This window comes from Anticarsia gemmatalis, chromosome 5 (assembly GCF_050436995.1).
Source record: "Anticarsia gemmatalis isolate Benzon Research Colony breed Stoneville strain chromosome 5, ilAntGemm2 primary, whole genome shotgun sequence".
NCBI lineage: Eukaryota > Metazoa > Arthropoda > Insecta > Lepidoptera > Erebidae > Anticarsia > Anticarsia gemmatalis.
This window is the reverse complement of record NC_134749.1, coordinates 10,230,264-10,256,104: the sequence shown is the minus strand read 5'-3', so window position 1 is coordinate 10,256,104 and position 25,841 is coordinate 10,230,264. Positions and strand designations below refer to the sequence as shown.

General features: G+C 37.3%; 2 protein-coding genes across 2 annotated transcripts; both read left to right on the top strand.

Annotated features, from left to right (window-relative positions):
* Positions 1-4,463: 4,463 nt before the first annotated feature.
* LOC142973149 (uncharacterized) lies at positions 4,464-10,811 on the top strand. The gene is made up of 4 exons (XM_076114742.1): positions 4,464-5,142; positions 5,931-7,418; positions 8,302-9,318; positions 9,421-10,811. Exons 1-4 carry the CDS (start codon positions 4,689-4,691, stop codon positions 10,743-10,745), a joined length of 4,284 nt encoding a protein of 1,427 aa, XP_075970857.1. The 5' UTR covers positions 4,464-4,688; the 3' UTR covers positions 10,746-10,811.
* Positions 10,812-16,623: 5,812 nt separating this feature from the next.
* LOC142973146 (uncharacterized) lies at positions 16,624-24,611 on the top strand. Its single transcript, XM_076114738.1, has 4 exons — positions 16,624-19,050; positions 19,620-21,335; positions 21,524-22,531; positions 23,178-24,611. The coding sequence occupies exons 1-4, from the start codon at positions 17,049-17,051 to the stop codon at positions 24,566-24,568; spliced, it is 6,117 nt and encodes a 2,038-aa protein (XP_075970853.1). The 5' UTR covers positions 16,624-17,048; the 3' UTR covers positions 24,569-24,611.
* The last annotated feature ends 1,230 nt before the right edge of the window (positions 24,612-25,841 follow it).

Sequence of the window (25,841 nt, the reverse complement as noted above, 5' to 3'; positions counted from 1 at the left end):
TTCTTTAATATGTATTATTAAATTCAATAGTAATGTATCTCCAGAAGGAAGCAACTCTAGATTATACGTACTTTACTTTGCGTACATTTCAAAATTTTAAAATGATATAGGCTCGATGAAGCCTTGTCTATTGATTATATCAAATGCTTTTGAACAAAGATTGATTTAATCGTCCGATTAATCTATTGCTTTAGTGAAAGTCATAAATTACGTGATTATTAATTTGACTGCTTCTATTGCTTGGGCGATAGTGACTGAGCTAGCCAGTGACCACGCCCGCGCCAAATCTTTTTTTTTCGTATTCTGGTTTAAGACAAAGTAGTTATGAGACAAATAAATATTTTTCTTTTGTAATAAATTACTGGCTATCTAAAAAAAATATTAGTAAAACAAACACTGACACTAAAACGTCATTGTATATATTTTACAGAATGCGGTGACACGCAATAACGATTTCTTATATTTATTTAATGTTTAAATCGTGTAGTGATGTGATTAAAGAATGTCCTTGTAGTGCCTTTCTTTGGGAGGGGCTCAAAGATGTTGTTGTAAATTATCATCATGTACAGGTATGTATAAAAAACTAGAGTTTACGACGGTATATTAGGTGCCTTCACACACACGCTCTTTCGCGCGTGAAACAACAATCATGCGTGTAAAGGGTGTGCAAGGAGAAAGGAAGGATCGCACCGCGCTCATCTGCCAAGCTCGCGAAGAAAATCAAGAGCGAAAAGCGCGCCGTCTTTCCCGTGCGTAATCCTGTATGCTCCTAAGAACGCGCGAAAGGGCGTGTGTAAAAAGGCGGCCATGATTCAGATTAGTTGATTAGGCTGAAGTATAGTGCATCACACGCATTTCTTACAACGGAGTATTCGAGTTCAGGGTTGTTCGGGGACAAAGTAATAAATAAAAAATACCTCAAATATCTGTTTACGCTTTCAGGATAAAACCGCTGAATAAATCTTCTTGAGCATTTAAGCCAGTCACATATGTTCAAGAAATCAGTCTCAATATCATGGTTATTAACATTCTTTTATGTAAAATACCTATAGATGATAAAAAATTTTGTTGCAGATAAAGTACAAAAACGTCAGTTTGTACTGTGGTGACGTCCATGTGCCGTCTTTGTTTAATCGTCGTGATTTTCATTTCGAAGATGTGCAATATGATCTTTGTTTAATATGCTAATTGTTTCGTGATTGTGTTATCTGTTTGTAATAGTCATTATTGTAATGTAATAATCTATTACAATGAAGCGACACATCACTAGCTCTGCAAGCTGTTCTTGCACCAACTGTACCTTTAAAAGTCACTCGAACCTCCCTTCTATACAACAGCTGCTGGAAAAGGGGAAAACGATTGACAAACTTTATTACGGAAAGTATATTCCCTTGCGTGAGAGAAAATTACTTGAGAAATTAATTAAAACACGCGCTCTTTATGATGATGTTAGGAATCAATTGCTTTCAAGCAGTGCAAGTAGTGCTAAGACTGCAGGAAGCAGCGCAGTCTTACAAATAGTCGACTTAGTTGACAAAGGACACACTAGTCAACTAGGTAGTTGCTGCGATTGCTGTTCTTGTGCTTCAATGAAAAAAATACAAAAAGATATTCAGGAGCATCCTCAGGCTCATAGACACCATGTTCCGTATGAAGACGTAGCCAGATACATTGAAAATGCTAAACAGAGAACTAAAGCAAAACGTAAAAAGAAATGTTCCAAGTTAGATGCCAAAACGAGAGAAGTTAAATCCGAATCAAAGAGAAATTCCTCAGCGCCGTGTTTGTGCACTCTTTCATTATTGAAATTGAGAAACCGTTCGTCGAAAGCTTCGATGAGAAATCTTCGACACAAAGGAAGATCTTTAACAACTGCTGGACAAGTTAAACCTATTATAAAGACACAAATACAAACGACAGCTTTGCAGAAAGTTGTAAGAAAATCTACATGTAAAAATATTGGCTCAGATCTGGGTCCTTCGAAACGCTTTAGAAAAAGAAAAGATTCACTATTTAGAGAAAGTAAGACAATGAAGAGTAAGGAGTGCACTTGTGACACAGTCATCAAACCTCAACCACCAATGAAAGTTCGTCATAAAATCTCTGGAACAGATAGAGCTCGTACCGGAACTACATCTACATCTAGTTCTTCCGTCTTGAAAAAAAGTCGAAGCGTTGTTGGGAGGAAAGGAGTACATCCTAAAGAAAAGCGAGATAGAAAGTTAGATGCATATAATAAACGTGTTAAGCATGCTTCGTCTCAATCACAAATCATGAAGAAAAATCAAACTACTCACATTCTAAGCCGATGTTTTTGCACCTTGAGGTTGCAAAAGAAAAAACAAAAACCAAAAAATACAATGGTTTCATTTTATTCTCTAATAGCAAATAGAAAACGGCGAATTCAGAGAACACAGACTAGACCCTCCTCATACGTTGCTATTCCTAATAAGTCACTAGACTCATCGTTTCTTCCTGTCGAGAAGAAAGTAAAGAAAGTTCAACATACTCCTAAATCAACCGGTAAACCAACCAGCACTGCTCATACGACTCGAAAGTCTACATCAAGTATCACTTCCGAATCGAAAAACCATGAAGCAATGACCCAAAATTATCAAACTCAGAGAGTTTCTAAACGTAAGCATTCTAAAGGAATTACAGTTCACAAGCCACGTGCTCATGACGCTATGTCACAAAATACTGGACAAGGGAAAAGTAAAAAAACACACACGACACCATTTTTGCACAGATGTTTTTGTGCTCTTAAATTCTTTAAAAATGCTGGCCCTAAAATAAACATGAGCACTAATACATTTTCGGTAAATAAAAAGGACTGCGAATGTGCTTCTCGTGAGGTAGTCACAAATGTCATCTATCCTCACGACCATACGAAACTTCGGCCATACGAATGTGAACCAGATATTTGTATTCCTGGCGATTGTGATCCTCTTGATTGCGAAAAACTTATTAGAGTACGTAATTTAAAACTAAAAGACACGTCTTCTGACTCTATGCCTGAGCCTGATATTCTATTAAAGTCGCGACATTTCCAGGCAAATGCCAGGGAAAACAAAAGGACAACACCAGTTGGTGTCCATCCCGAGAATAAAACAAAACTTCGCTCTCGTGCGTCGCAAACCAATAAATCTAACCCTAAACCCGGTTTGAATAAAAACGTTTCCGTTGAACCAAAAGTAAAAAGAAAAGGAATCTATGTTGGATCTGCTGTGAAAAAATATTTTTATACTCTCAAACTTCATAAAAGAGGGAAAATTGCGAGAATCGGAGAATTAAATCGTATGGCTTCTAAACCCAGTAAAACCGTTCAGCTTTATGGCCCTAAGTTCATGTCAGAATCGAAGAGTACTAGTACAAATAGAAGTGTAACAGGCCAATGCGTTCCTGGTATCTGTGATGGAATCAAATGTCGAGAAGAAGCAAAACGTAACGATATGAGACAACTCCAAGATCAACGCGTTGAAACACAACGAAGAAAAATAAAGTCTATTACGAGCATGACTTATCGCGAAACTTATGACGATTTTAAACCTCAGAGCTCCCAACGTAGAATTGCAAGTTCAGCTAAAATTAAGAGTTCCCCGACTAGAATTTCTCATAAAGGGTCAAATATTACTTATAATATAGAATTTTACAATGAAGACATTGTAGTAAATAGATGTGATGCGCCTAATAAATGTAAGCCCATCAGTGATTCAACAATTGTAAACAAAGGCAGACGTTGTTTCCCAAAAGATGTTTTGAAGAATCGTTCCTCAAATCAAAGAGCTATTATAATTAAAAGAGGTAACGAATTAGCCCCACGATTTTGTGCTCTCAAACTTCAGAACCAAGATAAGCTTATGAGAACACATAATTTAAGAATGAACCGCCCTGTTGTAGCACAATTCGTTCAAGTTTTTCAAAACAATCCAGTCAATAAAGTAGTTGATGAATTAATAAAAAGAAAGAACATGAATGAGGAGCATGCGATACATACGCGTAGTAAAGTTCGATTTACAGAACTCAATGCTTCAGAACAAAATATAACCAAAAAGAAACGGCACTTAAAAGTATACAATTTCAAGTTAAGTGATCAATTTAAACCAAACAGATCTGGAAATTGTAACAACTTTAATGTGACAAGGTTTGAAACGAATAAAAGGAACACAAGTGGCAAAGCACCTAATTTTAAACAATTCAATGCATATCAAATTGGCTATTTACTAAACAATAACAAAGGGCCAGCAATAGATTTGAATTTAAAGGTGTCTCAATCACAAAAACACAAAAATATTAAGTATAATTACGATTTATTACACAGGTTTAATATTATGAAAGGATTAAAGAAAAGTAGTAGCCGAATCGAAACTTCCAAGCATTCTATAAAACCCAGACTTAAAAAAACTACTAAGCAAAGAAATAAATGGGAAAATAATAATTCTCAAAACGCTTTCAGCCTGAACAGAGGCAAATCTGTGAAAACCATTTATCCTTCTAAAAATATCACCGTACATAAGGAATCACGGGTGAATTTTTCGGTAGACCGACTACCAGCATCGTACATCGATAATAAATTCAAATCAAAATGCTCCGACGTAATAGACTCAAACGCTAAACATAGAATAACACGTAATAATGTGTCTGATGAAGTACGTGTTACTAAGCCTGAAGGCAAATCTAACAGTTTGATGTCATTGATAAAAAAATATTTTTGTACATCATCGTTATTAAATAAGCAGAAAACAAATAATAATGAAGCAGTTCTTAAAGAAAAAAGTAACAAAGGCAGTGTTCAAGATAGACACCTTCGTGTGGTCAAAAATCCTACGAACATAAATTTACCGACTGTTCGGGAACCATGTCAGATGAAGAGTATTCCAATAGACCACGTTAGCTGTACGAGAGGTATTCTCAAAAAACCGATGGAACTCGACAATCGTACGACGAAGAGAGCTTTGATAATTCGATCTAACATCCACATGAACACAGAGAATTTTAAAAATAACATTCAACATTTATATCATTTGAAATATATTTCGAATGAATTTGACCACACATCAAAAAAGTCTACCAGGAATAGCAGAAATTCATCTGCCACTAAAATGAGGCGAAAAATAATAAATAATCAAAATGAAGCTAGCGGTAAGTGTATTTTTGTTTCGATTATTAACATGATCTATTTTTCTCAGACGTGACGTGAGTGGCCGTGATTATCTTGCTAGCACTTCTCATAAGGCTCTACCTTCGTTCCGAGCTAGTGATAGATTGAGTAATTGTAACGACTATCATAAGTGTCAATAATTGACCTGAATTAATAAATGTTTGATTTTAATTTTTGATTTTGACGTCTAGAGATAATTTTATTTAAAATATAAATCGAAAAAAGAACGATGTCGTCGGCGAAGCGAATATGTGTTATCTTTATCCCGCCGTCATCGATACCTCTTCCTGGCCATTAATCCACTAATATTCGAGAACGCTGTGAATGCTGTTTGTGGGACAGCAGATCACCTGCTTGGAGGAGAAATGCACCGATGTGACTACTATCATGTTGTGTTATTTTGTGCTCTAAATATAAGCGGATAAAGTTCAAGCAATATTAAGCCAGTTAGGTGCATTTCTGCTCAAAAGCTCCGAGAAACCCGGAGCAGATTTGCTTTAAAGCATATCAAAGGTAAATCTCACTGTATATTTGTTCTGTCAGGTCATCATTTATTACACTGTGGTTTTAAAAGGATCAAAGCGTTACAAAGTTTTATTAAGTGATTTTACATTATTCACATTATACATTCCATTGTATTTATATTGGTTTTTCAAGAGAGTAAATTAATTAATAAATAACATAGATTGCACGTTTACAATGGCCTAAGTATAGTTAAGTAAGTGACCTGACATGCTAATAACATACATATATATTTATTATTTCACAGGAACATCGCTTCCCAACCGAAATCATTTGTTGACTAAAACTGGGCCTAAAGTGCTATTTACAAGTTATAGCAGTGCAATTAAAAACGATCACGGAGATGGTCCTGCTTATGATAAATATAAACTGCAGATAAATAAAAGAAAAATAGAAAATAAAGGCTCTAAAATTAATTGCGTTAAGTATATTTGTAGCAAAAGTAAACTTGAGCGCATTAAACATGATTTCGGAACGAAATATCGGCCTGTCTTCAACAGTCATCAACAAAAGAGTGTCAACGAAACGTGGGCATATAATACTAAACCAATTACTCAGTACAATCTACAAACCTGTGCTTTTAGAACACCATTCCGAAATTTAAAAAGTGTATCGTCGAAAGCCGATGTTGACGCAAAACCCAATACAATGAGTGGAAAAAGTACAGGCAACAAACCAAAAAACACTATTGCGTGCCCACCAAATGCTTGCGTACCGGGTATGTGTAAGCCCGAATCATGTTTACAATTACTAAAACAGAAAGAATCTCCGCCTAAAAGAAAAAAGACAAAAGATAATGATTTGTTAAAAGACACAGCAAAACCAATCAAATCAAAGAAATTAAAGGAGTCGTCGGGGCCTGCAAAAGGTACTAAAACACCGATCAAATCAAAATCACCGATCAAAAAACCGGGGCTAGAAAAATGTCGTTGTGCCGTTGGTAAAGAATCCACTACCTTCTTAAAGAGATGTCTTTGTAAATTGGGCATTACAAAAGACTGGAAGGCGTTGCAACCAAAGCTAAGTTCTGAACAGTTGGTAAAGACTGGGGTTTGTTATGATAAATTATTTTCAAGCAATACAAGTTTAGGACGAGCACTCAAAAAAGCTGGCATAAGCAAAGTTCCTTGTCCTAATATAAATAAGAGTGTTAAAAAACTTGAAGACAGCGCTAGTATTAAAGCAAAATCAAGTAAACAAAAAAAATCTGAAAAGATTGGAATAAAAGTAGAAAGATCTAAGGGAAAAGCAGGCCAATCTGAAGGAAAAGTAGACAAAGCTAAAAGCAAAGTAGACAAAACTAAAAGCAAAGAAGATAAAGCTAAAGGCAAAGTAGATAAATCTGAAGGAAAATTAGACAAAACTAAAGGAAAAGCAGACGAAGAAGACAAAGACAAAAAGGATAAAGCTAAAGAAAAAGTAGATAAAACCCAGAAAAAAACAAAAAAGTCAAAAGAAAAAGACAATAAATCACGAGACAACGATAAAGAAATGCAAACCATTATGCCGTACAAAAAGAAAAGCAAAACTGAAAACAAACCGTGCACGTGCCCAGATCCATGTCTGCCTCCAGTGGAACTTCCACCACCGCCTCCTCCCGTGTCAGTAAATGACACATATAAGGTAGTAGCCCCTTGCAGACCAGGAGAAACATTTACTCTCGTTGTAGACGGAAAATGTATGAAGATCAAAAGAGGAGACCGAATATATGATATTTTGAAAACACAAGGTGAAGGTAAGTAAGAACCACACATGCCGCGTAGAGCTGTCAAATGTTCGAATGTTAGGAACAAATGACGCTAGCAAGCCGCGTAACCCGCCGGCACACACGGCGGTCAGGCCGGCGGCTCACACGGTGTCCATGCCGCCGGCACTTTGTATAGGAGCTCTCATAACCATTGAATATTTTTTTTCATATAAATAATGTCTATAAATTACCTTCAGTCGCGCGCTCCTGACGCTGCCAAAGTGCTCATTCACGTTGACTTGCGGGCGCGGTGGCGGGCGCGGTCACGAAATATCAAACATATGGCGTTATACCGAAGTGTTCACGTACAAACCGTACGCGCGGTCTAAGTAGCGGGCAAGCTAGCGATGTCGCGCGCGGCCTGCGCGGCGCGCTCGCGGCAATATCAAACGCGTGAAGATGTTCGTTTATGTTCACGTCGAACTAGCGGTGGCGGGCGCGATTCACTCGCGACGTCAAGTAAGTTCAACCAGTTTGAGCCAGTTTGAGCTTGTCGCTAGAATCAAACGCCTGGCGGCCAACGTGAACACAAATCGCCACGTCCCCGCGCTCGCGACCGCCACCGCGCCCGCGCGTTCCAACGTGAACAAGCACTAACGAAATACTTCATATAATTTAAAACATCGGTTTAGTTTCGACTTTTATCTTATTATCAAATTTTTAACTGGACCTACTACTATGAAACTCGCACCAGTCGCACTGCACACGAACGACACGCTCGGATAAAACAGATTTTAGTTATTTTGTCTCGGAATAGAATTTGGTGTGACCCGTGCATATTGTGTACGAGTAACATAACTCCTAACATTAGAACTGCTGTCTTAAATGTTATCAGGAGCTGACACAAAACTCTAATTCTTTTTTGTTTTAGATGGATTACTAGACTGTCCATTTCAGATGGAAGTTGTAGGAGATGATAACGCCGCCAGTTCTTTTGCTAAATCACTGAAGAGACAAGAACTTCGCCAGCGACCTGAGAAATTATGTACCCCAAAGAAAATAGCTAAGCCAAAAACTGAAATCCAGCCGACAATGTTATGTAGGACTAATCAGCCGGTATCTGGTCCTGGCGTAGTATGCAAACCAAACGTTCCGGCTGAGACCTGCACACCTAAAGATACAGAACCTACACGTACACTACCTACAGTCGCAACATGCCCTGCACCGCCTCCCATTAAAAAAGAAGTAATAGAAGTCATTAAAGAACCGAAGAACTACGTCAAACAATGTCCGATAGGTGAAGTATCTGATTTCAAAACCGGTTTTCTAGCGCCATCCAGTGGTTTGCATACATTTGGGAGACCTTGTAAAAGAAGGAAAGCCAAGACACCCGAATCTTGTCCTGACAGAAGGATAGCAGCACTTGGACCTTGTTTAGAAACAAGATTAAAAAAATATGATCAGCCTCAGAATCCTTACAGATTTGCTGCCGATCGGTGTGTGACTAAACAGGTGCCCTTCTCATGTCCTAAAGAAGTACCTCTTAGAACAGTTGGAGAGTGTATCGAATGTAACAGAATACCGTGTCCTCATGGAACTCCGGAGGTAAAGATTTGTCCCAAATGTAATGAACAGCCGTGTCCTCACCAGGATCCTTGTAACATATGCGGAAGTAAACCATGTCCTCATCAAGGCACGACAGACGTAGGTTGGATTTGCCCAAAAAAAAAAAGAGGGAATTGTACTTGCAAATCCGCCGACGTAAAAAAAACTGTCGTAGATCCGAAATCCGCTAAAGCAGAAGCGAAGAAAATGCAAAAAACCATTGATAAAATAAATGCCAAAAATAAAAAAAAAGAAATCGAGCCGGTTACAATCGTTATCGACTCAGATACTTTAAACATACGGAATGTCGCAGATTTAGAATGTTTGCAACCGCGAGATGAATGTAAGTGATACACTAAATACATATATATTTATAGCTTGACCGGCATGACTTACACTTAATAAATATAATAAAATAAAATACATGTACGATTTATTCTTTCAGACGATGAATGTGGGCCTGCAGAAGATAATGCCATGGATTTGGTTGTAAAAACAGATGTTGCCAATATTGTGAACGCGGGGGAATTTCTAGAAGTGATGAATTCAGCTAAAGCAAGAAGATATGCATCTGGACGCGGTCCACATAACAACGTTGCATCGTGGAGGAAAACAGAAAAAAAACAAAGACGAGCTATAGCCAAGGCGCAAAAAATGAAAGCTAAACAACAAAAAGACGACCCATTTGAAAGAACAGCAGCATATGAGGGCCGTGAGGGCCGCGAGGAACGCGATAAGCACGGTGGCGCCAAAAATGCAGAAAAACCTGATCAAGATATGAAAGAAGAAAGGCTTGAAGAGGAACAAGAGGAAGAACAAGACGAACAAACGGCAAATACGAAGTTTTTAAAGAAAAAGCAACCACCTTGTCAGTGTGGTGCCCGTATATGTAGGCAAGAAAGAAGAAAAAAGCGGAAAGTAGTCAAGCCTCGAAAAATCGGTCCATGCATTTGTGAAAGCTCGGTATGTCAGGCTCAAAGCAGAAAACAACCAGAGTTTATTGAAAAAGAGAACGAAATAAAACAAAAAGCACTTGAAGAAATGAAAAAAAAAGCTGCTAAGTTAAAGGAAACTAAAAAACGATTAAAGAAGTATGCTAAACAGGATGCAAATGCCATTGAAGATAGAGCGCGCCAAGATAGGAAGAAACAAAAAGAAGTAGAAAAATACAAACATGTTCCGCAAGGAGTTTTAGTAGCAGAGACTGTTGTGGATATTGCAAAATGCACATTTAGTGCTTTTACTGGTCTGTTAAAACGTACTGTTCGGTTAGTACTTCATCCAAAAGTTGCAGCCTATAAATTTCAAGAAGCACGTGAAGATCCAAGAGCAGCCATGGCTCGTATGCATGAAGATTTCTTAAACAGCTCAATGCCCGGTACTTTCAAACGAGTAAAGACAAGAGTAAGCGCAATGCCATCAACACGATATTTAGTTTCGGCAATGGAATCGCATCCAGCTACAAATTATCTCGTTCATATTAATGACAAAGACCCCAAACTTAAGTACAGAAAAATCAAACGTCGGAAAGTTCCCATGGACTTTGAATGCAGCCCGTATATGGCATCTTTAAGACAAAAGCCTTGCCTGTGGATTTATTATTTGTGTCCCGGATTTTATCCCCATTGTGTATCGCTACTTAATATGTGGAGACAGTTTACTGATATGCTTCTCTTTGTTTTGGCAGTAGGAGTGTGGAGTCCATGCATTCTTATGTTAGAACTTTGTAGAGCTGTGATGTGTTGCCTGTTTTGTTCAGGAGGAGGATGATTTGGTGCCATTGATTTGTCTGACTTTTAAATAAATTATTAAAATCCGTTATTCCAGTAGTATCATTTGCATATCATAAAAATATACCTCCAGAAGAAAGCAACTCTTAATAATACTAACTTTATTAACTGCGATGCAGCATAAATAAAATCCTACATTGTGATGTTTTACCTGCATGATTAAAATTATATAGGCTCGATAAAGCCTTACCCATTGATTATACAGGGTGTCCCAAAACTCAACGATAATCCAAGACAGGATGAAAGGCCAAGTCACACCGGTTCTAGGAAAAATAAAAAACAAAATCCATATCACTTAGTTCAGCAATAATACACACTTTTCAAAAAAGTTGAAATTCTACACCCTTGGTCGCATTTTCAAGTCCTGTGATCACAAATGTCACAATTTCGCTATGTTTTTTTGAATTTCGTGATCTTCATTAAATATGCTAATAATCGTAAAACAAATTAATGCACAAAACATTGTTAATTTAATAAAAATAGTTAAGTTTTAGTGAGTCATGGTTCACAAAAAAATCGTTAGTTAACTTTGACGCTTCATATTGAAAAAAAAATGTACTACACTACCCTTGGCAAGTTATTTCAAAAGTTGGCGCATTTAATCAAGATTTAAAAATGGTGTAACACTTGCCACTTTTCTTGCCATTAAAAATGTTATTTTTATTTGAACGAAGAGTATCCTCGAATGGATCGGACGCAGTGGTACAATTTTATGGCGTCCTCGTTCCCCCGATCTAAATCGAGTAGATATTTTTTACTGGGAATGCATAAAATAAAAAGTCTATTCAAAATCAATACGAAATCAATCAGAACTTCGCCAGAAAATTTACACAGCGTCAGATGAAATAAATGCATGGAATTTTGCTTGACTGCTGCAAAGGTCTTTTGTAAGGCGTTGCAGAGCCTGTATTCGTGCCTACACTAAAACTTAACTTTTTTTATTAAATTAACAATATCTTGTGCATTAATTTGTTTTACGATTATTAGCATATTTAATGAAGATCACGAAATTCAAAAAAACACAGTGAAATTGTGACATTGGTGATCACAGGACGTGAAAATGCGACCAAGGGTGTGGAATTTCAACTTTTTTGAAAAGTGTCTATTATTGCTGAACTAAGTGATATGGATTTTTTTTTTATTTTTCCTAGAACCGGTATGACTTGGCCTTTCATCCTGTCTCGGATTATCGTTGAGTTTTGGGACACCCTGTATAAGTAAATTGATTTTGATCTACTATTGATATAATCGTCTGATTAATCTATTGTTTGAGTAAAAGTAACCGAGTGAACTGTAAGGTGAGTAACCCAAAATCAGACCTATGTCCTGATACGGCCTATTTTTTAAAATTTCCGCTTCTCAGTATCGAATGGCCGCCAATAATATATATGTAGAAGTATGCGAGTACATTGACTCACTGACACTAATCAGACTGACCCTATTACAATACCATGTTAAGTAACTTGGCTGTTGATCTGTACCCGTTAACGTGTTAAAAATATTCAGCCGCCAGTGTCTAGAGATCATTACTTTTTAGAGATAAACAAGCAGTTTCATCGAGACTTATATTTTGAGAGAATACTAGTAGTTCTGATATACTGCTAAACACATTTAAAGATAAATTTGCAACCAAGCTCATGCCAGATACTCTCTCATCTCGCAAATATTTGTCCCGGTTGTAATTTCAACTCACAACACGCGGCGTTACGGTAAGCAAGGCAAGGTGATCACCACGTAATAACTAACACAAGAGGAATGGGTTTGTGGACATGGCGCGCATGATTAGCTAGACCTACCCTATTACTAACCTAATCGATGACACAAAAAGCACGTAGATGGAATTCCGACATAAAGCACAAAATATTAGTGCAAAAATCACGTAGATGGAATTCCAACTTAAAGTATTAGTGCAAATGTCATCGGCTGGGTTTGACGACACACCAATGTTCAATGAAAAAGTATGACATGAGCCATTACCATTTCTACTGCGTGAGTTAGATCAGGCATACGTGGAAGGTTTTTTCACGGACGGGACGGAACGAGAAATTTTATAAGTACCATTTCATACAAAATGTATATGGAAGCGCATTATGTCTCGGAGACAGGTACGGGACGGGAACATGGCACTGACGGGGCGGGAAAAATATCGTCGCCAACGGTGTTTAGCACGTCCCGCCGCACAGTCACACCGTTTGTTCCGGAGAGAAAAGTAGAAGTACACGTTTGGGTCTATCCCACTAGTCCCGTTGAGTTGTCCCGTGACGGGACAACTGGCACTATTTTGTCCCAGTTGTCCCGTGACGGGACAAGTGACACTGTTTTGGTGCCAGTTGTCCCGTTGCAGAAAAATCACGGGACTAATGGGACAGACGGAAGGGTCAAAACAACTGGTTCCATTGAGTTGTTGTGTGACAACAGGTACTTGGTACTTTGGTAAGATAGCAGATGATGAATTGTACGCTTATCTATGTAAACTTTAAATTCACAAGAAGTTTTTTTACCATTTGGGCTTTTCACGTTATAATTAAATTGACAAGAGTGTCTATATCTATGACCTTCCATACCATAAATGTAAAATGCTTATCCGAAATTCCCTACTTGAAAAAACATAATGTAAGGAAACTAAAAATATATTGTTAACAGGCCCCTGGAGCAGCTTAAACACTCAAGTCAATTCAACATGTACCTAATGTAATTTCAACTTATCTACTAGAAATTAAGAAAAAATGTAATACAACACAACGAATAACGTCTGCTATCTTACCAAAGTACCAAGTACCTGTTGTCACACAACAACTCAATGGAACCAGTTGTTTTGACCCTTCCGTTTGTCCCATTAGTCCCGTGATTTTTCTGCAACGGGACAACTGGCTCCAAAACAGTGTCACTTGTCCCGCCACGGGACAACTGGGACAAAATAGTGCCAGTTGTCCCGTCACGGGACAACTCAACGGGACTAGTGGGATAGACCCACACGTTTGCATCAGCGTCGAAAATGGATGACGAATGGATACGATATTATGCATCAAGAACACATTCCCGTCGAGGCAGTCACGTCCCGGTACCGTTCACGCCCCGTCCGAGGTATTATTTCGTTACGTATTCAGCGGCCTTAATTACTTGGTGACCATGTTATAATAACCGCTGCGCCATGCAGGCAATTATTTAAATACTGGCCATTTGTCGAAATACAATAAAACAGCCACTGACACTTAAACGTCATTGTTATTATTTCACAGAATGCGGTGACACGCGAGAAAGATTTATTTTATTTATTATAGTTTAAATTGTATAGTGATGTGATTTAAGAGTCTCCTTGTAGTACCTTTCTTCGAGAGGGACTCAAATGTTGTAAATTATCGTCATGTAAAGGTACGAAAAAATCAATGTTACCTAGATGAGGCAGTTCGAGCTGGAGTGAAGGACGCATTTCCGATCTGATGTGACATCTGCCATTTTTGATCCACACTAATAATGGTCATAATATACGGAAGTCCCACTGTCTGTTACACTTTCACAATTAAAACGCTAAACTAATTTTCATAAGCATATAAGTTTTGCTCATATAACGATTTATTTAGCTTCGAAAGAAAGTAGTTGAATCAAACAAGTCACTCTCAGCTGTATCAGCTTGCGCATCGCTGGTGCTCTAAATTCTAAATGTTGTATACATCCGCCAGCCACGATCCTTGCATGCAACGCTTTGTATTAAGCTGACGGACTATGGTCACACAAATGAAGGAATTCAACCTCAGATTGTTTTGGTAAATATAGTGATCATGAAACATTTCTGTGTTGCAGATAACGTTCGTTTCTACTGAGGTGACGTCCATGAGTCGTCTTTGTTTAATTGTCGTGAATTTAATTTAGAAGATTTGGAATGTGATTTTGGTTTAATACGGTAATTGTTTTGTAATCGTGTTTTCTGTTTGTAATAGTCATTATTGTAATGTAATAATCTATTACAATGAAGCGACACATCACTAGCTCTGAAAGCTGCTCTTGCACCAACTGTACTTTTAAAAGTCACTCGAACCTCCCTTCTGTGCAACAGATGATAGAAAAAGGGAAAGCGATTGATAAGCTTTATTATGGCGAGTATATACCTTTGCGTGAGAGAAAATTACTTGAAAAACTAATTAAAACACGTGCTGCTTATGATGGCGTCAAGAATCAATTAATTTCAAGCAGTGGAAGCAGTGCTAAGACTGCAAAAGGTAGTGCAGTCTTACAAATAGTTGACTTAGTTGACAAAGGACACACTAGTCAACTAGGTAGTTGCTGCAATTGCTGTTCTTGTGCTTCAATGAAAAAAATACAAAAAGGTATTCAGGAGCATCCTCGGGCCCATAGACACCATGTCCCATATGAAGACGTAGCCAGATACATTGAAAATGCTGAACAGAGAACCAAGGCAAAACGTAAAAAGAAGGGTTCGAAGTTAGATGCCAAAACAAGAGAGCCAAGAGAAGTTCAAACCGAATCGAAAAGAAATTTATCAGCGCCGTGTTTGTGCACTCTATCATTATTAAAATTGAGAAACCGTTCATCGAAAGCTTCAATGAAAAATCTTCGATCGCAAGAAAAGTCTTCAACCACAGCTACACCTGTTATAAAAACAAAAATAAAGGAGACAGCTCCGCAAAAAGTAGTTGTAAGAAAAACTACAAGTAAAAATATTGGCTCAGATCTGGGTCCTTCAAAACGTTTTAGAAAAAGAAAAGATTCTCTATCACTATTTAGAGAAAGTAAGACAATGAAGAGTAAGGAGTGCACTTGTGACACAGTCATCAAACCTCAACCACCAATGAAAGTTCGTCATAAAATCTCTGGAACAGATAGAGCTCGTACCGGAACTACATCTACATCTAGTTCTTCCGTCTTGAAAAAAAGTCGAAGCGTTGTTGGGAGGAAAGGAGTACATCCTAAAGAAAAGCGAGATAGAAAGTTAGATGCATATAATAAACGTGTTAAACATGCTTCGTCTCAATCACAAATCACGAAGAAAAATCAAACTACTCACATTCTAAGCCGATGTTTTTGCACCTTGAAGTTGCAAAAAAAAAAACAAAAACCAAAAAATGCAATGGTTTCATTTTCTTCTCAAGTAGCAAATAAAAAAGGACGAATTCAGAGAACACAGACTAAACCCTCCGGGTTTTCATACGTTGTTATTCCTAATAAATCACCAGACTCATCGTTTCTTCCTGTCGAGAAGAAAGTAAAGAAAGTTCAACATACTCCTAAATCAACCGGTAAACCAACCAGTACTGCTCATACGACTCGAAAGTCTACATCAAGCATCACTTCCGAAACGAAAAAACGTGAAGCAATAACTCAAAATTATCAAACTCAGAAAGTTTCTAAACGTAAACAATCTAAAGGCATTATAGTTCACAAGCCACGTGCTCATGACGCTATGTCACAAAATACTAGACAAGGGAAAAGTAAAAAAACACACACGACACCATTTTTGCAGAGATGTTTTTGTACTCTTAAATTCTTTAAAAGTGCTGGCCCTAAAAAGAACACCAGCACTAATACGTTTTCGGTAAATAAAAAGGACTGCGAATGTGCTTCTCGTGAGGTAGTCACAAATGTCATCTATCCTCACGACCATACGAAACTTCGGCCATACGAATGTGAACCAGATATTTGTATTCCTGGCGATTGTGATCCTCTCGATTGCGAAAAACTTATCAAAAAACGGAATATAATGATGAGAGACAAGCATTCAAGCACCAATCTTACCTCAAAATCAACGTATAGTGAATCATCCAAACCTAAGATTTTATCGAAGACTGCACAGTCTCAGACACATTCTAGAGAAAATAAAAATATAAGACGTAAAAAGAGCCAAGCTGTTGGGGTACGTACTTCTCCCTTTGGTGAATGCGTATGTCCTCAGCCAGATGGACAGAAAATAGGTCAACCATATCACCCTTTAAAACTTCTCCCGTATGAATGTGAACCGGGTATCTGCGTTCCTAACGAATGTGATCCATACGAATGCGAAAAACTTATTAAAGTACGTAATTTAAAACTAAAAGACACGCATTCTGGCTCTACGCCTGAGCCTGCTATTATTTTAAAGTCGCGACAATCCCAGGCAAATGCCAGGGAAAACAAAAGAACAAAACCAGTTGGTGTTCATCTTGAGAATAAAACAAAACTTCGCTCTCGTGCGTCGCAAATCAATAAAGCTAATCCTAAACCCGGTTTGAATAAAAACGTTTCCGTTGAACCAAAAGTAAAAAGAAAAGGAATCTATGTTGGATCTGCTATGAAAAAATGTTTTTGTACTCTCAAACTTCATAAAAGAGGGAAAAACGCGCGAATTCAAGAATCAAATCGTATGGCTTCTAAGCCCGGTAAAACTGTTAAGCTTTATGGTCCAAAGCTTATATCAGATTCTAAGAGTACTAGTACAAATAGAAGTGTAACAGGCCAATGCGTCCCTGGTATTTGTGATGGAATTAAATGTCGAGAAGAAGCAAAACGTAACGAAATGAGACAACTCCGAGATCGACGCGTTGAAACACAACGAAGAAAAGTAAAGTCGATTACGAGCATGACTTCTCGCGAATCTTATGACGATTTTAAACCTCAGAGTTCTCAACATAGAGTTACAAGTTCAGCTAAGATTAAGAGGTCTCCGACTAGAATTGCTAAGCGTGAAAGTCAGGACATAGAATGTTCTTATTCACCAATGCGTCAAGGAGTTCGTATTGGGTCAAATATTAGTTTTAATATTGAATTTTACAAGGAAAACATCGTAGTAAACAGATGTGATGCACCAAATAAATGTAGGCCTATCAGTGATTCAACAATTTTAAGCACAAAAATAAGTCATCTCTCAAAAGATGCTTTGAAATATCGTACTTCAAAGCCAAGAGTATTAGCATTTAAAAAGAGTAACGGCTCAGCCCAGGGATTTGGTCTTAAGCGATGTTTGTGTGCTCTTAAACTTCAGAACCAAGATAAGCTTATAAGAAAACATAATTTGAGGATGAAACGCCCTGTTGTAGCACAATTCGTTCAAGTGTTTCAAAACAATCCAGTCAATAAAGTAGTTGATGAATTAATTACAAGAAAGAACATGAATAAGGATCACGCGATACACACACGTAGCAAAATTCGATTTATAGAACTTAATGCCATAGAACAAAATATAACCAAAGAGAAACGACACTTGAGAGGGCACAATATTAAGTTCAATGATAAATTTACACCAACCAATTCAAGTATTTGTAACAACTTGAATATGAAAAGATTTGAAACGAATAAAAGAAACACCAGTGGCAAAGCACCGAATTTTAAACAATTCAATGAATATCTGATTGGCTATTTACTGAATAGTAACCAAGGACCATCGATAGCTTCGAATCTAAAGGTGTCTCAAATACAAAAACAGTTTAATTCTCCAGTACTGAAAAATAATGAGTGTATTTACGATTTATTATACAAATCTAATCGTTTAAAAGGATCAAAAAAAAGTAGTAGCCCTATGGAAATGTCCAAGCAATCTATAAAACCCAGACTTTCAAAAGCTATCAAGCAAAGAAATAAATGGGAAAATAATAATTCTCAAAACGCTTTCAGCCTGAACAGAGGCAAATCTATGAAAATAATTTATCCTTCTAAAAATATCACTGTACATAAGGAATCACGGGTGAATTTTTCGGTAAACCGACCACCGGCATCGTACATCGATAATAAACTCAAATCAAAATGCTCTGACGTAATAGACTCAAACGCCAAACATAGAATAAAATGTAACAATGTGTCTGATGACGTACGTGCTATTAAACCTGAAGGCAAATCTAACAGTTTGATGTCATTGATAAAGAGATATTTCTGTACATCATCGTTATTAAGTAAGCAGAAGGCAGATAAGAATGAAGCAGTTATTAAAGAAAAAAGTAACAAAAGCAGTATTCAAAATATACAATCTAGCGCTGTTGAAAATTCTACAACCTCAAATTTACCCACTCTCTGTGAATCATATCAGTTGAAGAGTATTCCATCAGATCGCGTGCGGCATACGAGAAGTATTCTCAAAAAACGGATGAATCTCGACGATCCTGCGACAAAAGCTTTGATAATTCGATCTAGCATCCATATGAACACAAAGAATTTGAGAAAAAACAATCAATACGTGTATCATTTAAAATATATACCAAATGAATTTGACCAAACATTAAAGAAGTCTTCGAGGAGCAGCAGAAACTCATCTGTTACTAAAGTAAAACGAAAAACTAACTACTATCAAAATGAAGCGAGTGGTAAGTGTTTGGTGTTTAGTCATTTGCATGATTTATTTCCTCGGTTCAGTAGATATTGTCCTTAGGTACTCGCGGAAATACATGGATTAGTTTTTGGACTTATTCCCGGTAGTGAATGCCTCATTCTGCGAATGTCCTTACTGTACGTAAAAGGGCTAAATTCTACTTTCGACTGATATCATCGCTGAATCAATTTAAGCATAGGTTCCTTTTTTTCGTACGCCATTTGAATAAACAGTTTTAGTCTGCTTCAGCTTCCAAATCGTAATAATTAAATTAACTTAATTAAAGTATCGTAGCAATACAACATCGCAATGATTAAATAGATTTGATGTCGTTATGCGTAATCATCACTATTTTTTGTACAACCAATTTAGAGTAATTTATGTTATTTCGCCATAGTTTCTTCCACAAGTAGCTTGAATTGCAAACTAGTGGCCTAAGTCTACCCCAATTAAAGTTTATTGTTCACGTAATTTGGATTTTATTTTGCTTATCATATTGGCTTTAAGTCACATTTATATCAATCGTGTGTATAGTACAATCATATTCGTTGTGTTGTTTCACAGGAACTTCGCTTTCCAGTCGAAATTATTTGTTAAGCAAAACTGGGCCCAAATTCCTAGTTGCAAGTTCTAGCAGTGTCACTAAAAACGACCATGGAGATGGTCCTGGTCATGATGAATATATATTAAAAGAACACAGGAATAAATCACAAACTAATAGCTCTACTATTAAATATTCCGATAAGTATATTTATAGTAAAAGTAAACTTGAGCATATTAAACATGATTTCGAAACGGAATGTCAACCTGAATGGTTCGACTATGACAATTGGCAACAAAAAAGGGTCGATGGAACGTGGGCATTTAATAATGAACCAATTACTCAATATAATCTCAATACTTGTATGTTTAAAACACCATTCCGGAAGTTAAAGAGCGCATCGTCAAACACTGATATTGACGCAAAACCTAATACGACTAGAGGTAAAAGTATAAGCAATAAAGTAAAAGAAGTATGCCCACCAAATGTGTGCATACCGGGCAAATGTAAGCCCGAATCATGTTTTAAATTGTTTAAAAAAAAAGCAGTTCCATCTAAAACAAAACAGACGAAAGATGATTTATTGAAGGACACTGCAACACCAATCAAATCGAAGAAGACAAGGGAGCCGTCTGGGCCTACAAAAAATATTGAAACACCAGTCAAATCCAGCGGGCAAAAAAAACCGGCGCTAGAGAAATGTCGTTGTGCTGCTGGTAAAGAATCGTCTACTTTTTTAAAGCGATGTCTTTGTAAATGGGGCCTTATGAAGGACAAGAAAGCTTTGCAACCAAAGCTAAGTTCTGAACATTTGGTAACCACTGGAGTTTGTTACGATAAATTATTTTCGAGTAATACGAGCATAGGACGAGCGCTCAAAAAAGCTGGCATTAGCAAAGTGCCTTGTCCTAATATAGATAAGACTACTAAAAAGCTTAAAGAAAGCACCAGTAAACCGAAATCAAAGAAATCTGTAAAAAAATTAAATAAATCTGAAGTGAAAATAGATAAACCTGAAGGAAAAGTAGACAAATCTAAAGAAAAGCCAAGTGTATCTGAAGGAAAAGTCAAAAAATCTAAAGGAGAAGCAGATAAACCTGAGGGCAAAGTAGACAAAACTGAAAGAAAAGCACGCAAATCCAAGGAAGCGGCAGATGTCCCTGAAGCAAAACTCAATAAATTGGAAAAAAAGTCAAATAAATCTGAAGGGAAAATAGATAAAACTAAAGAAAAGCCAGGTGAATCTAAAGCAAAAGTCAATAAATCTGAAAAAAAGTTAATTAAATCTGAAGTAAAAGTTAATAAATCTAAAGGAGAAGTAGGCAAACCTGAAGGTAAAATAGGCAAACCTGAAGAAACGGCAGATAAGTCTAAAGGAAAGATAAATGTGTCTGAAGCAAAAGTGAATAAAGCTGATAAAAAATCTCATAAATCTGATAAAAAATCACTTAAATCTAAAGGGAAAGAAGATAAACCTGACGAAAATGATAAAGAAATGGAAACAATTATGCCGTATAAAAAGAAAAGCAAAAATGAAAGCAAGGCCTGTACGTGCCCAGCTCCATGTCTGCCTCCAGTAGAGATTACAGCACCGCCTCCTCCCGTGTCAGTAAATGACACATATAAGGTAGTAGCCCCTTGCAGACCAGGAGAAACATTTACTCTCGTCGTAGACGGAAAATGTATGAAGATCAAAAGAGGAGACCGGATATATGATATTTTGAAAACACAAGGTGAAGGTAAGTAACATCAGAATTGAAATGATTTTCGTTATTGTGTTTCGATATAAGATTTGGTGCGGCTGGCGAATAAAGCACATCTGTAGTATTTTATCGGGAGCGGACATTAAACTTTAATTTTTAGCGTTTTTAAACGCTCGCGACTTGTACACATAATATTACATATAACATATTATTATTTGTTTTAGATGGATTACTAGAATGTCCATTCCAGATGGAAGTTGTAGGAGACGATAATGCCGCCAGTTCTCTTGCTAAATCGTTGAGAAAACCAATACCTCAAAATCGGCCTGACAAATTATGTACCCCAAGGGAAATAGTTCAACCTAAAGTTGAAATCGCACCTAACATGTTATGCAGGATTAATGAACCAGTATCTGGACCTGGTGTAATATGCAAACCAAACGATCCAGCTACGACGTGCACGCCAAAAGAGACAGATACCAAACGTACAACGCCAGCCGTCGCAGCATGCCCTGCTCCGCCTCCTATTAAAAAAGAAGTAATAGAAGTAGTTCATGAACCAAAGAACTACGTAAAACAATGTCCTATTGGTGCAGAAACTGATTTCAAAACCGGTTTTATAGCGCCATCCAGTGGTTTGCATTCATTTGGGAGACCTTGTAAAAAACCCAGAACACAACCTTGTCCAGATAGAAAATTAGCAGCACTTGGACCTTGTTTAGAAACAAGGCTAAAAAAATATGATGAGCCTGAGAATCCTTACAGATTTGCTGCTGATCGGTGTGTGACTAAACAGGTGCCCTTCTCATGTCCTAAAGAAGTACCTCTTAGAACAGTTGGAGAGTGTATCGAATGTAACAGAATTCCGTGTCCTCATGAAACTCCGGAAGCAAAAATTTGTCCCAAATGTAATGAACAGCCGTGTCCTCATCAGGAACCTTGTAACATATGCGGAAGTAAACCATGCCCTCATCAAGGCACGACAGGTGTAGGTCGGATTTGCCCAAAAAAACAAAGAGGTAATTGTACTTGCAAATCCGCCAACAGAAATAAATTTGTAGCAGATCCGAAATCTGCTAAAGCAGAAGCGAAAAAAATGCAAAAAACCATTGAAAAATTAAATGCCCAAGGTAAAAGAAAAGACATCGATCCTGTTACAATAGTTATCGACTCAGATACTTTAAACATACGGAATGTCGCAGATTTAGAATGTTTAGAACTGCGAGATGAATGTAAGTGATACCTGTTTACTTATTGCATATAATATATCTATGAATAGCTTGACCACTTACTCCTAATAAATAAACGTTAGATTATTTGGTTACCTCACGGTAGTCATAAGTAGTAAGAACATAATATATGAAATGAGATATTAACGGTAATATGACATATTTCAAAATTCTTATAGTTACCACAAATTTTACGTCTGGCGAAACCTATACTGATTTTTTGTAATTTTTTTACCGAAACTTCGCTTTAAATTAGCGAAACACTTCTCAAAATGTAATTGTAACATTACTTCGAATCCTATTGTCTTAACGCGAGCACTAAATTACCAAAGTTCAACTTAAAAGGAGTTGGAAATGTTGGAATTCAAAAAAACATGTAGACAAACCATGCTATAGTTACTTTTTAAAACCTTTATGTAACTTAGTCTTCAATTAAATCGTAGAGTTGTAGTCCTACAACTTAGTACCGTTAGTGTTGTGCGTGTAGTGCTGGCCGGTCTATGAATACAACATTCAGAATATAGTACATCAGTCCTGACGGTCTCCTGTTGATACAGTGTCTTTACTTTAAAAATACTCAGAATTTTAAATTTTAATCAAGATAAATCTTAGAGGCATGCTTTTAATACATGAATATTTATTTTTTCAGACGATGAATGTGGGCCGGCAGTAGACAATTCCATGGATTTAGTGGTAAAGACAGATGTACCTAGTATTGTGAACCGGGGAGAGTTTCTTGAAGCAATGAATTCAGCTCAGGTTAAACGATTTGCATCTGGACGAGGGCCACATAACAGGGTAAAATCTTGGAGGAAAATACAAAAACAACAAAATAAGGCTATAGCCAACGCAAAAAAAATGAGAGCTAAAAGATACGAAGAGGATCCTACATACCAGGACCGTGAAGTCCGCGAGGGCCGTAAGGGCCGGGAGGGAGGTAAGGGCCGGGAGGGAGGTAATGGCCGTGAGGGAGGTAGTGGCCGCGAGCAACGTTATGGCCGCGAGGTTTATGATGGCGCCACAAATGAAGAAGGCTCTGATCAAGATATGACGGAAAGATTTGAAGATGAACAAGGGGAAGAACAGGCTTTTATGACGAAAATGTATAAACAGTTATTACAAAAATGTCATCCACCTTGTCAATGTGGTGCCCGTATTTGTCAACAAGAAAGGAGAAAAAAGAAAGAAAAAATCAAGTCTCCAAAAGTTAGTCCTTGTATTTGTAAAAGTTCGGTTTGTCAAGCTCAAAGCAGAAAAGATCCAGTGCTTATGCAAAAAGAGCAAGAAATGAAAGAAAAAGCACTCGAAGAAATGAGGATTAAAGAGGCTCGAATAAAAGAAACAAAAAAAAGACTAAAAAAGTATGCTAAACAGGATGCACATAAGATTGAGAACAGACTAAAGGAAGATAAAAAAAAACTGAAGGAAATAGAAAAATATAAACTTGCACCGCAAGGTGTTTTAATAGCAGAGACCGTTTTAGACATTACCAAATGCGCTTGCCATGCTTTTGGTGGTTTGGTAAAACGTACTGTTCGATTAGTACTACACCCAAAGGATGCCGCCTTTAAATTTCAAGAAGCTCGTGAGGATCCAAGGGCAGCCATGGCTCGATGTTATGACGATTACTTAAACAGCTCAATGCCCGGTACTTTCAAACGAGTAAAGACAAGAGTTAGCGCAATGCCATCAACACAATATTTGGTTTCGGCACTGGAATCGCACCCAGTTACAAATTATCTAGTTCACATTAATGACAAGGACCCCAAACTTAAGTATCGAAAAATCAAACGTCGGAAAATTCCCATGGACTTTGGATGCAGCCCGTATATGGCATCTTTAAGACAAAAGCCTTGTCTGTGGATTTATTATTTGTGTCCCTGGTTTTATCCCCATTGCATAACGGTACTTAATATGTGGAGACAGTTTACTGATATGCTTCTTTTCATTATGGCAGTAGGAGTGTGGAGTCCATGCATTCTAGCGTTAGAACTTTGTAGAGCTGTGATGTGTTGCCTGTTTTGTTCAGGAGGAGGATGATTTGGTGCCATTGATTTGTCTGACTTTCAAATAAATTATTGAAACCCGTCATTCCTGTAGTATAATTTTCTTAGTATCATTAAAAATCAATAATAATGTTACTCCAAAGAAAGCAACTCTAGGATGATGGCTGTCGCCAAACTCAGCCGATGACATTTAACGCACACTGAAACATGAAAAGGAATAAACAACTATTACAAATTAAAATGATCAGTCATATTTCAATAGGTAACATATTAGAGTTGTATTTTGCGATAATACATTTTGCTTTGTGTCGGTATACCCGTTATTCTATCTACGTGCTTTATTGTTATCTCTCAGGTTAGTACTAGGGTAAGTATAGCTACGCAGTGGCTTCGCATATTTCATATGGCACGCGCGCCACGCTCACGCGACCCTTCCTCTTGTGTTAGTTATTCCGTGATTACACGTGTTCCTAGATGTAGTGAGACTCTATCAGAACCTTTGCTAAACCTTTGCTTGAAATAAAATTATTAGGTTGCCGACTACTCTTCTCATCTACTACTATCATTCTCATCAGAACCTTTGCTTGAAATAATATTATTAGGTTGCCGACTATTCTTTAAAGTCGTGAAAACTTAGAACATCATGAATATTACTTTAAATTCACTCCCCATTACAATCTTTTTTAAATGTTTGAAGCTGGTCACATATGTACCTACTGAAAAGTACAATTATCATGAGGTGACATTTAATGTCATTGTATAGTATTTTTTACAGAATGAGGTGACAACAAGTGGAATAATTGTAATTTATTTGTTTGTGTTGTGATGTGTTTGTGTGTGTGTCTTCATAAAACAAAATCTTATAATACCTTTTTTTGGGTGGTATTATAATATATAATGTTGTCATGCGTTATGTAAGTATTGACAATAATAATAAACTGACTGGCGTCCTGTGTGGCACGGTCGTTGGTTTATCTGACTGCAACAAAAGATCTCGCGTGCTAATCCTGGGTCGGACCATAAAGTCTCCTGAGTTTTTCTGATAAGAATTTCTCCGAGAATGCTCTGAGTTACGAAGTTGAGGTCAAGATCTCCGTGCCTCGGAGAGCACATAAAGCCATCGGTCCTGTGCGTGTCATTCCACTTGTCATGGTACCTGTGTACACACTTGGATACTATAAACAAAGTCCTGCTTCCTGTTTATTTTTCATTATTTTGATCTTTTTGTACACGAAAAGGTACTGAAGTGTAAATCTTAATAGAATTAAAAAGTCTTTTGTTGTTTACAGATTCCCCGTGTTTAAGCT

Coding starts and splice junctions, on each gene's coding strand:
- LOC142973149 (XM_076114742.1), top strand. CDS start 4,689: ATGTCATTGATAAAAAAATATTTTTGTACATCATCGTTATTAAATAAG. Junction 7,419..8,301: donor TTTGAAAACACAAGGTGAAG/GTAAGTAAGAAC, acceptor TTTTTGTTTTAG/ATGGATTACTAGACTGTCCA. Junction 9,319..9,420: donor TTTGCAACCGCGAGATGAAT/GTAAGTGATACA, acceptor TTATTCTTTCAG/ACGATGAATGTGGGCCTGCA.
- LOC142973146 (XM_076114738.1), top strand. CDS start 17,049: ATGAAAAAATGTTTTTGTACTCTCAAACTTCATAAAAGAGGGAAAAAC. Junction 21,336..21,523: donor TTTGAAAACACAAGGTGAAG/GTAAGTAACATC, acceptor TATTTGTTTTAG/ATGGATTACTAGAATGTCCA. Junction 22,532..23,177: donor TTTAGAACTGCGAGATGAAT/GTAAGTGATACC, acceptor TTATTTTTTCAG/ACGATGAATGTGGGCCGGCA.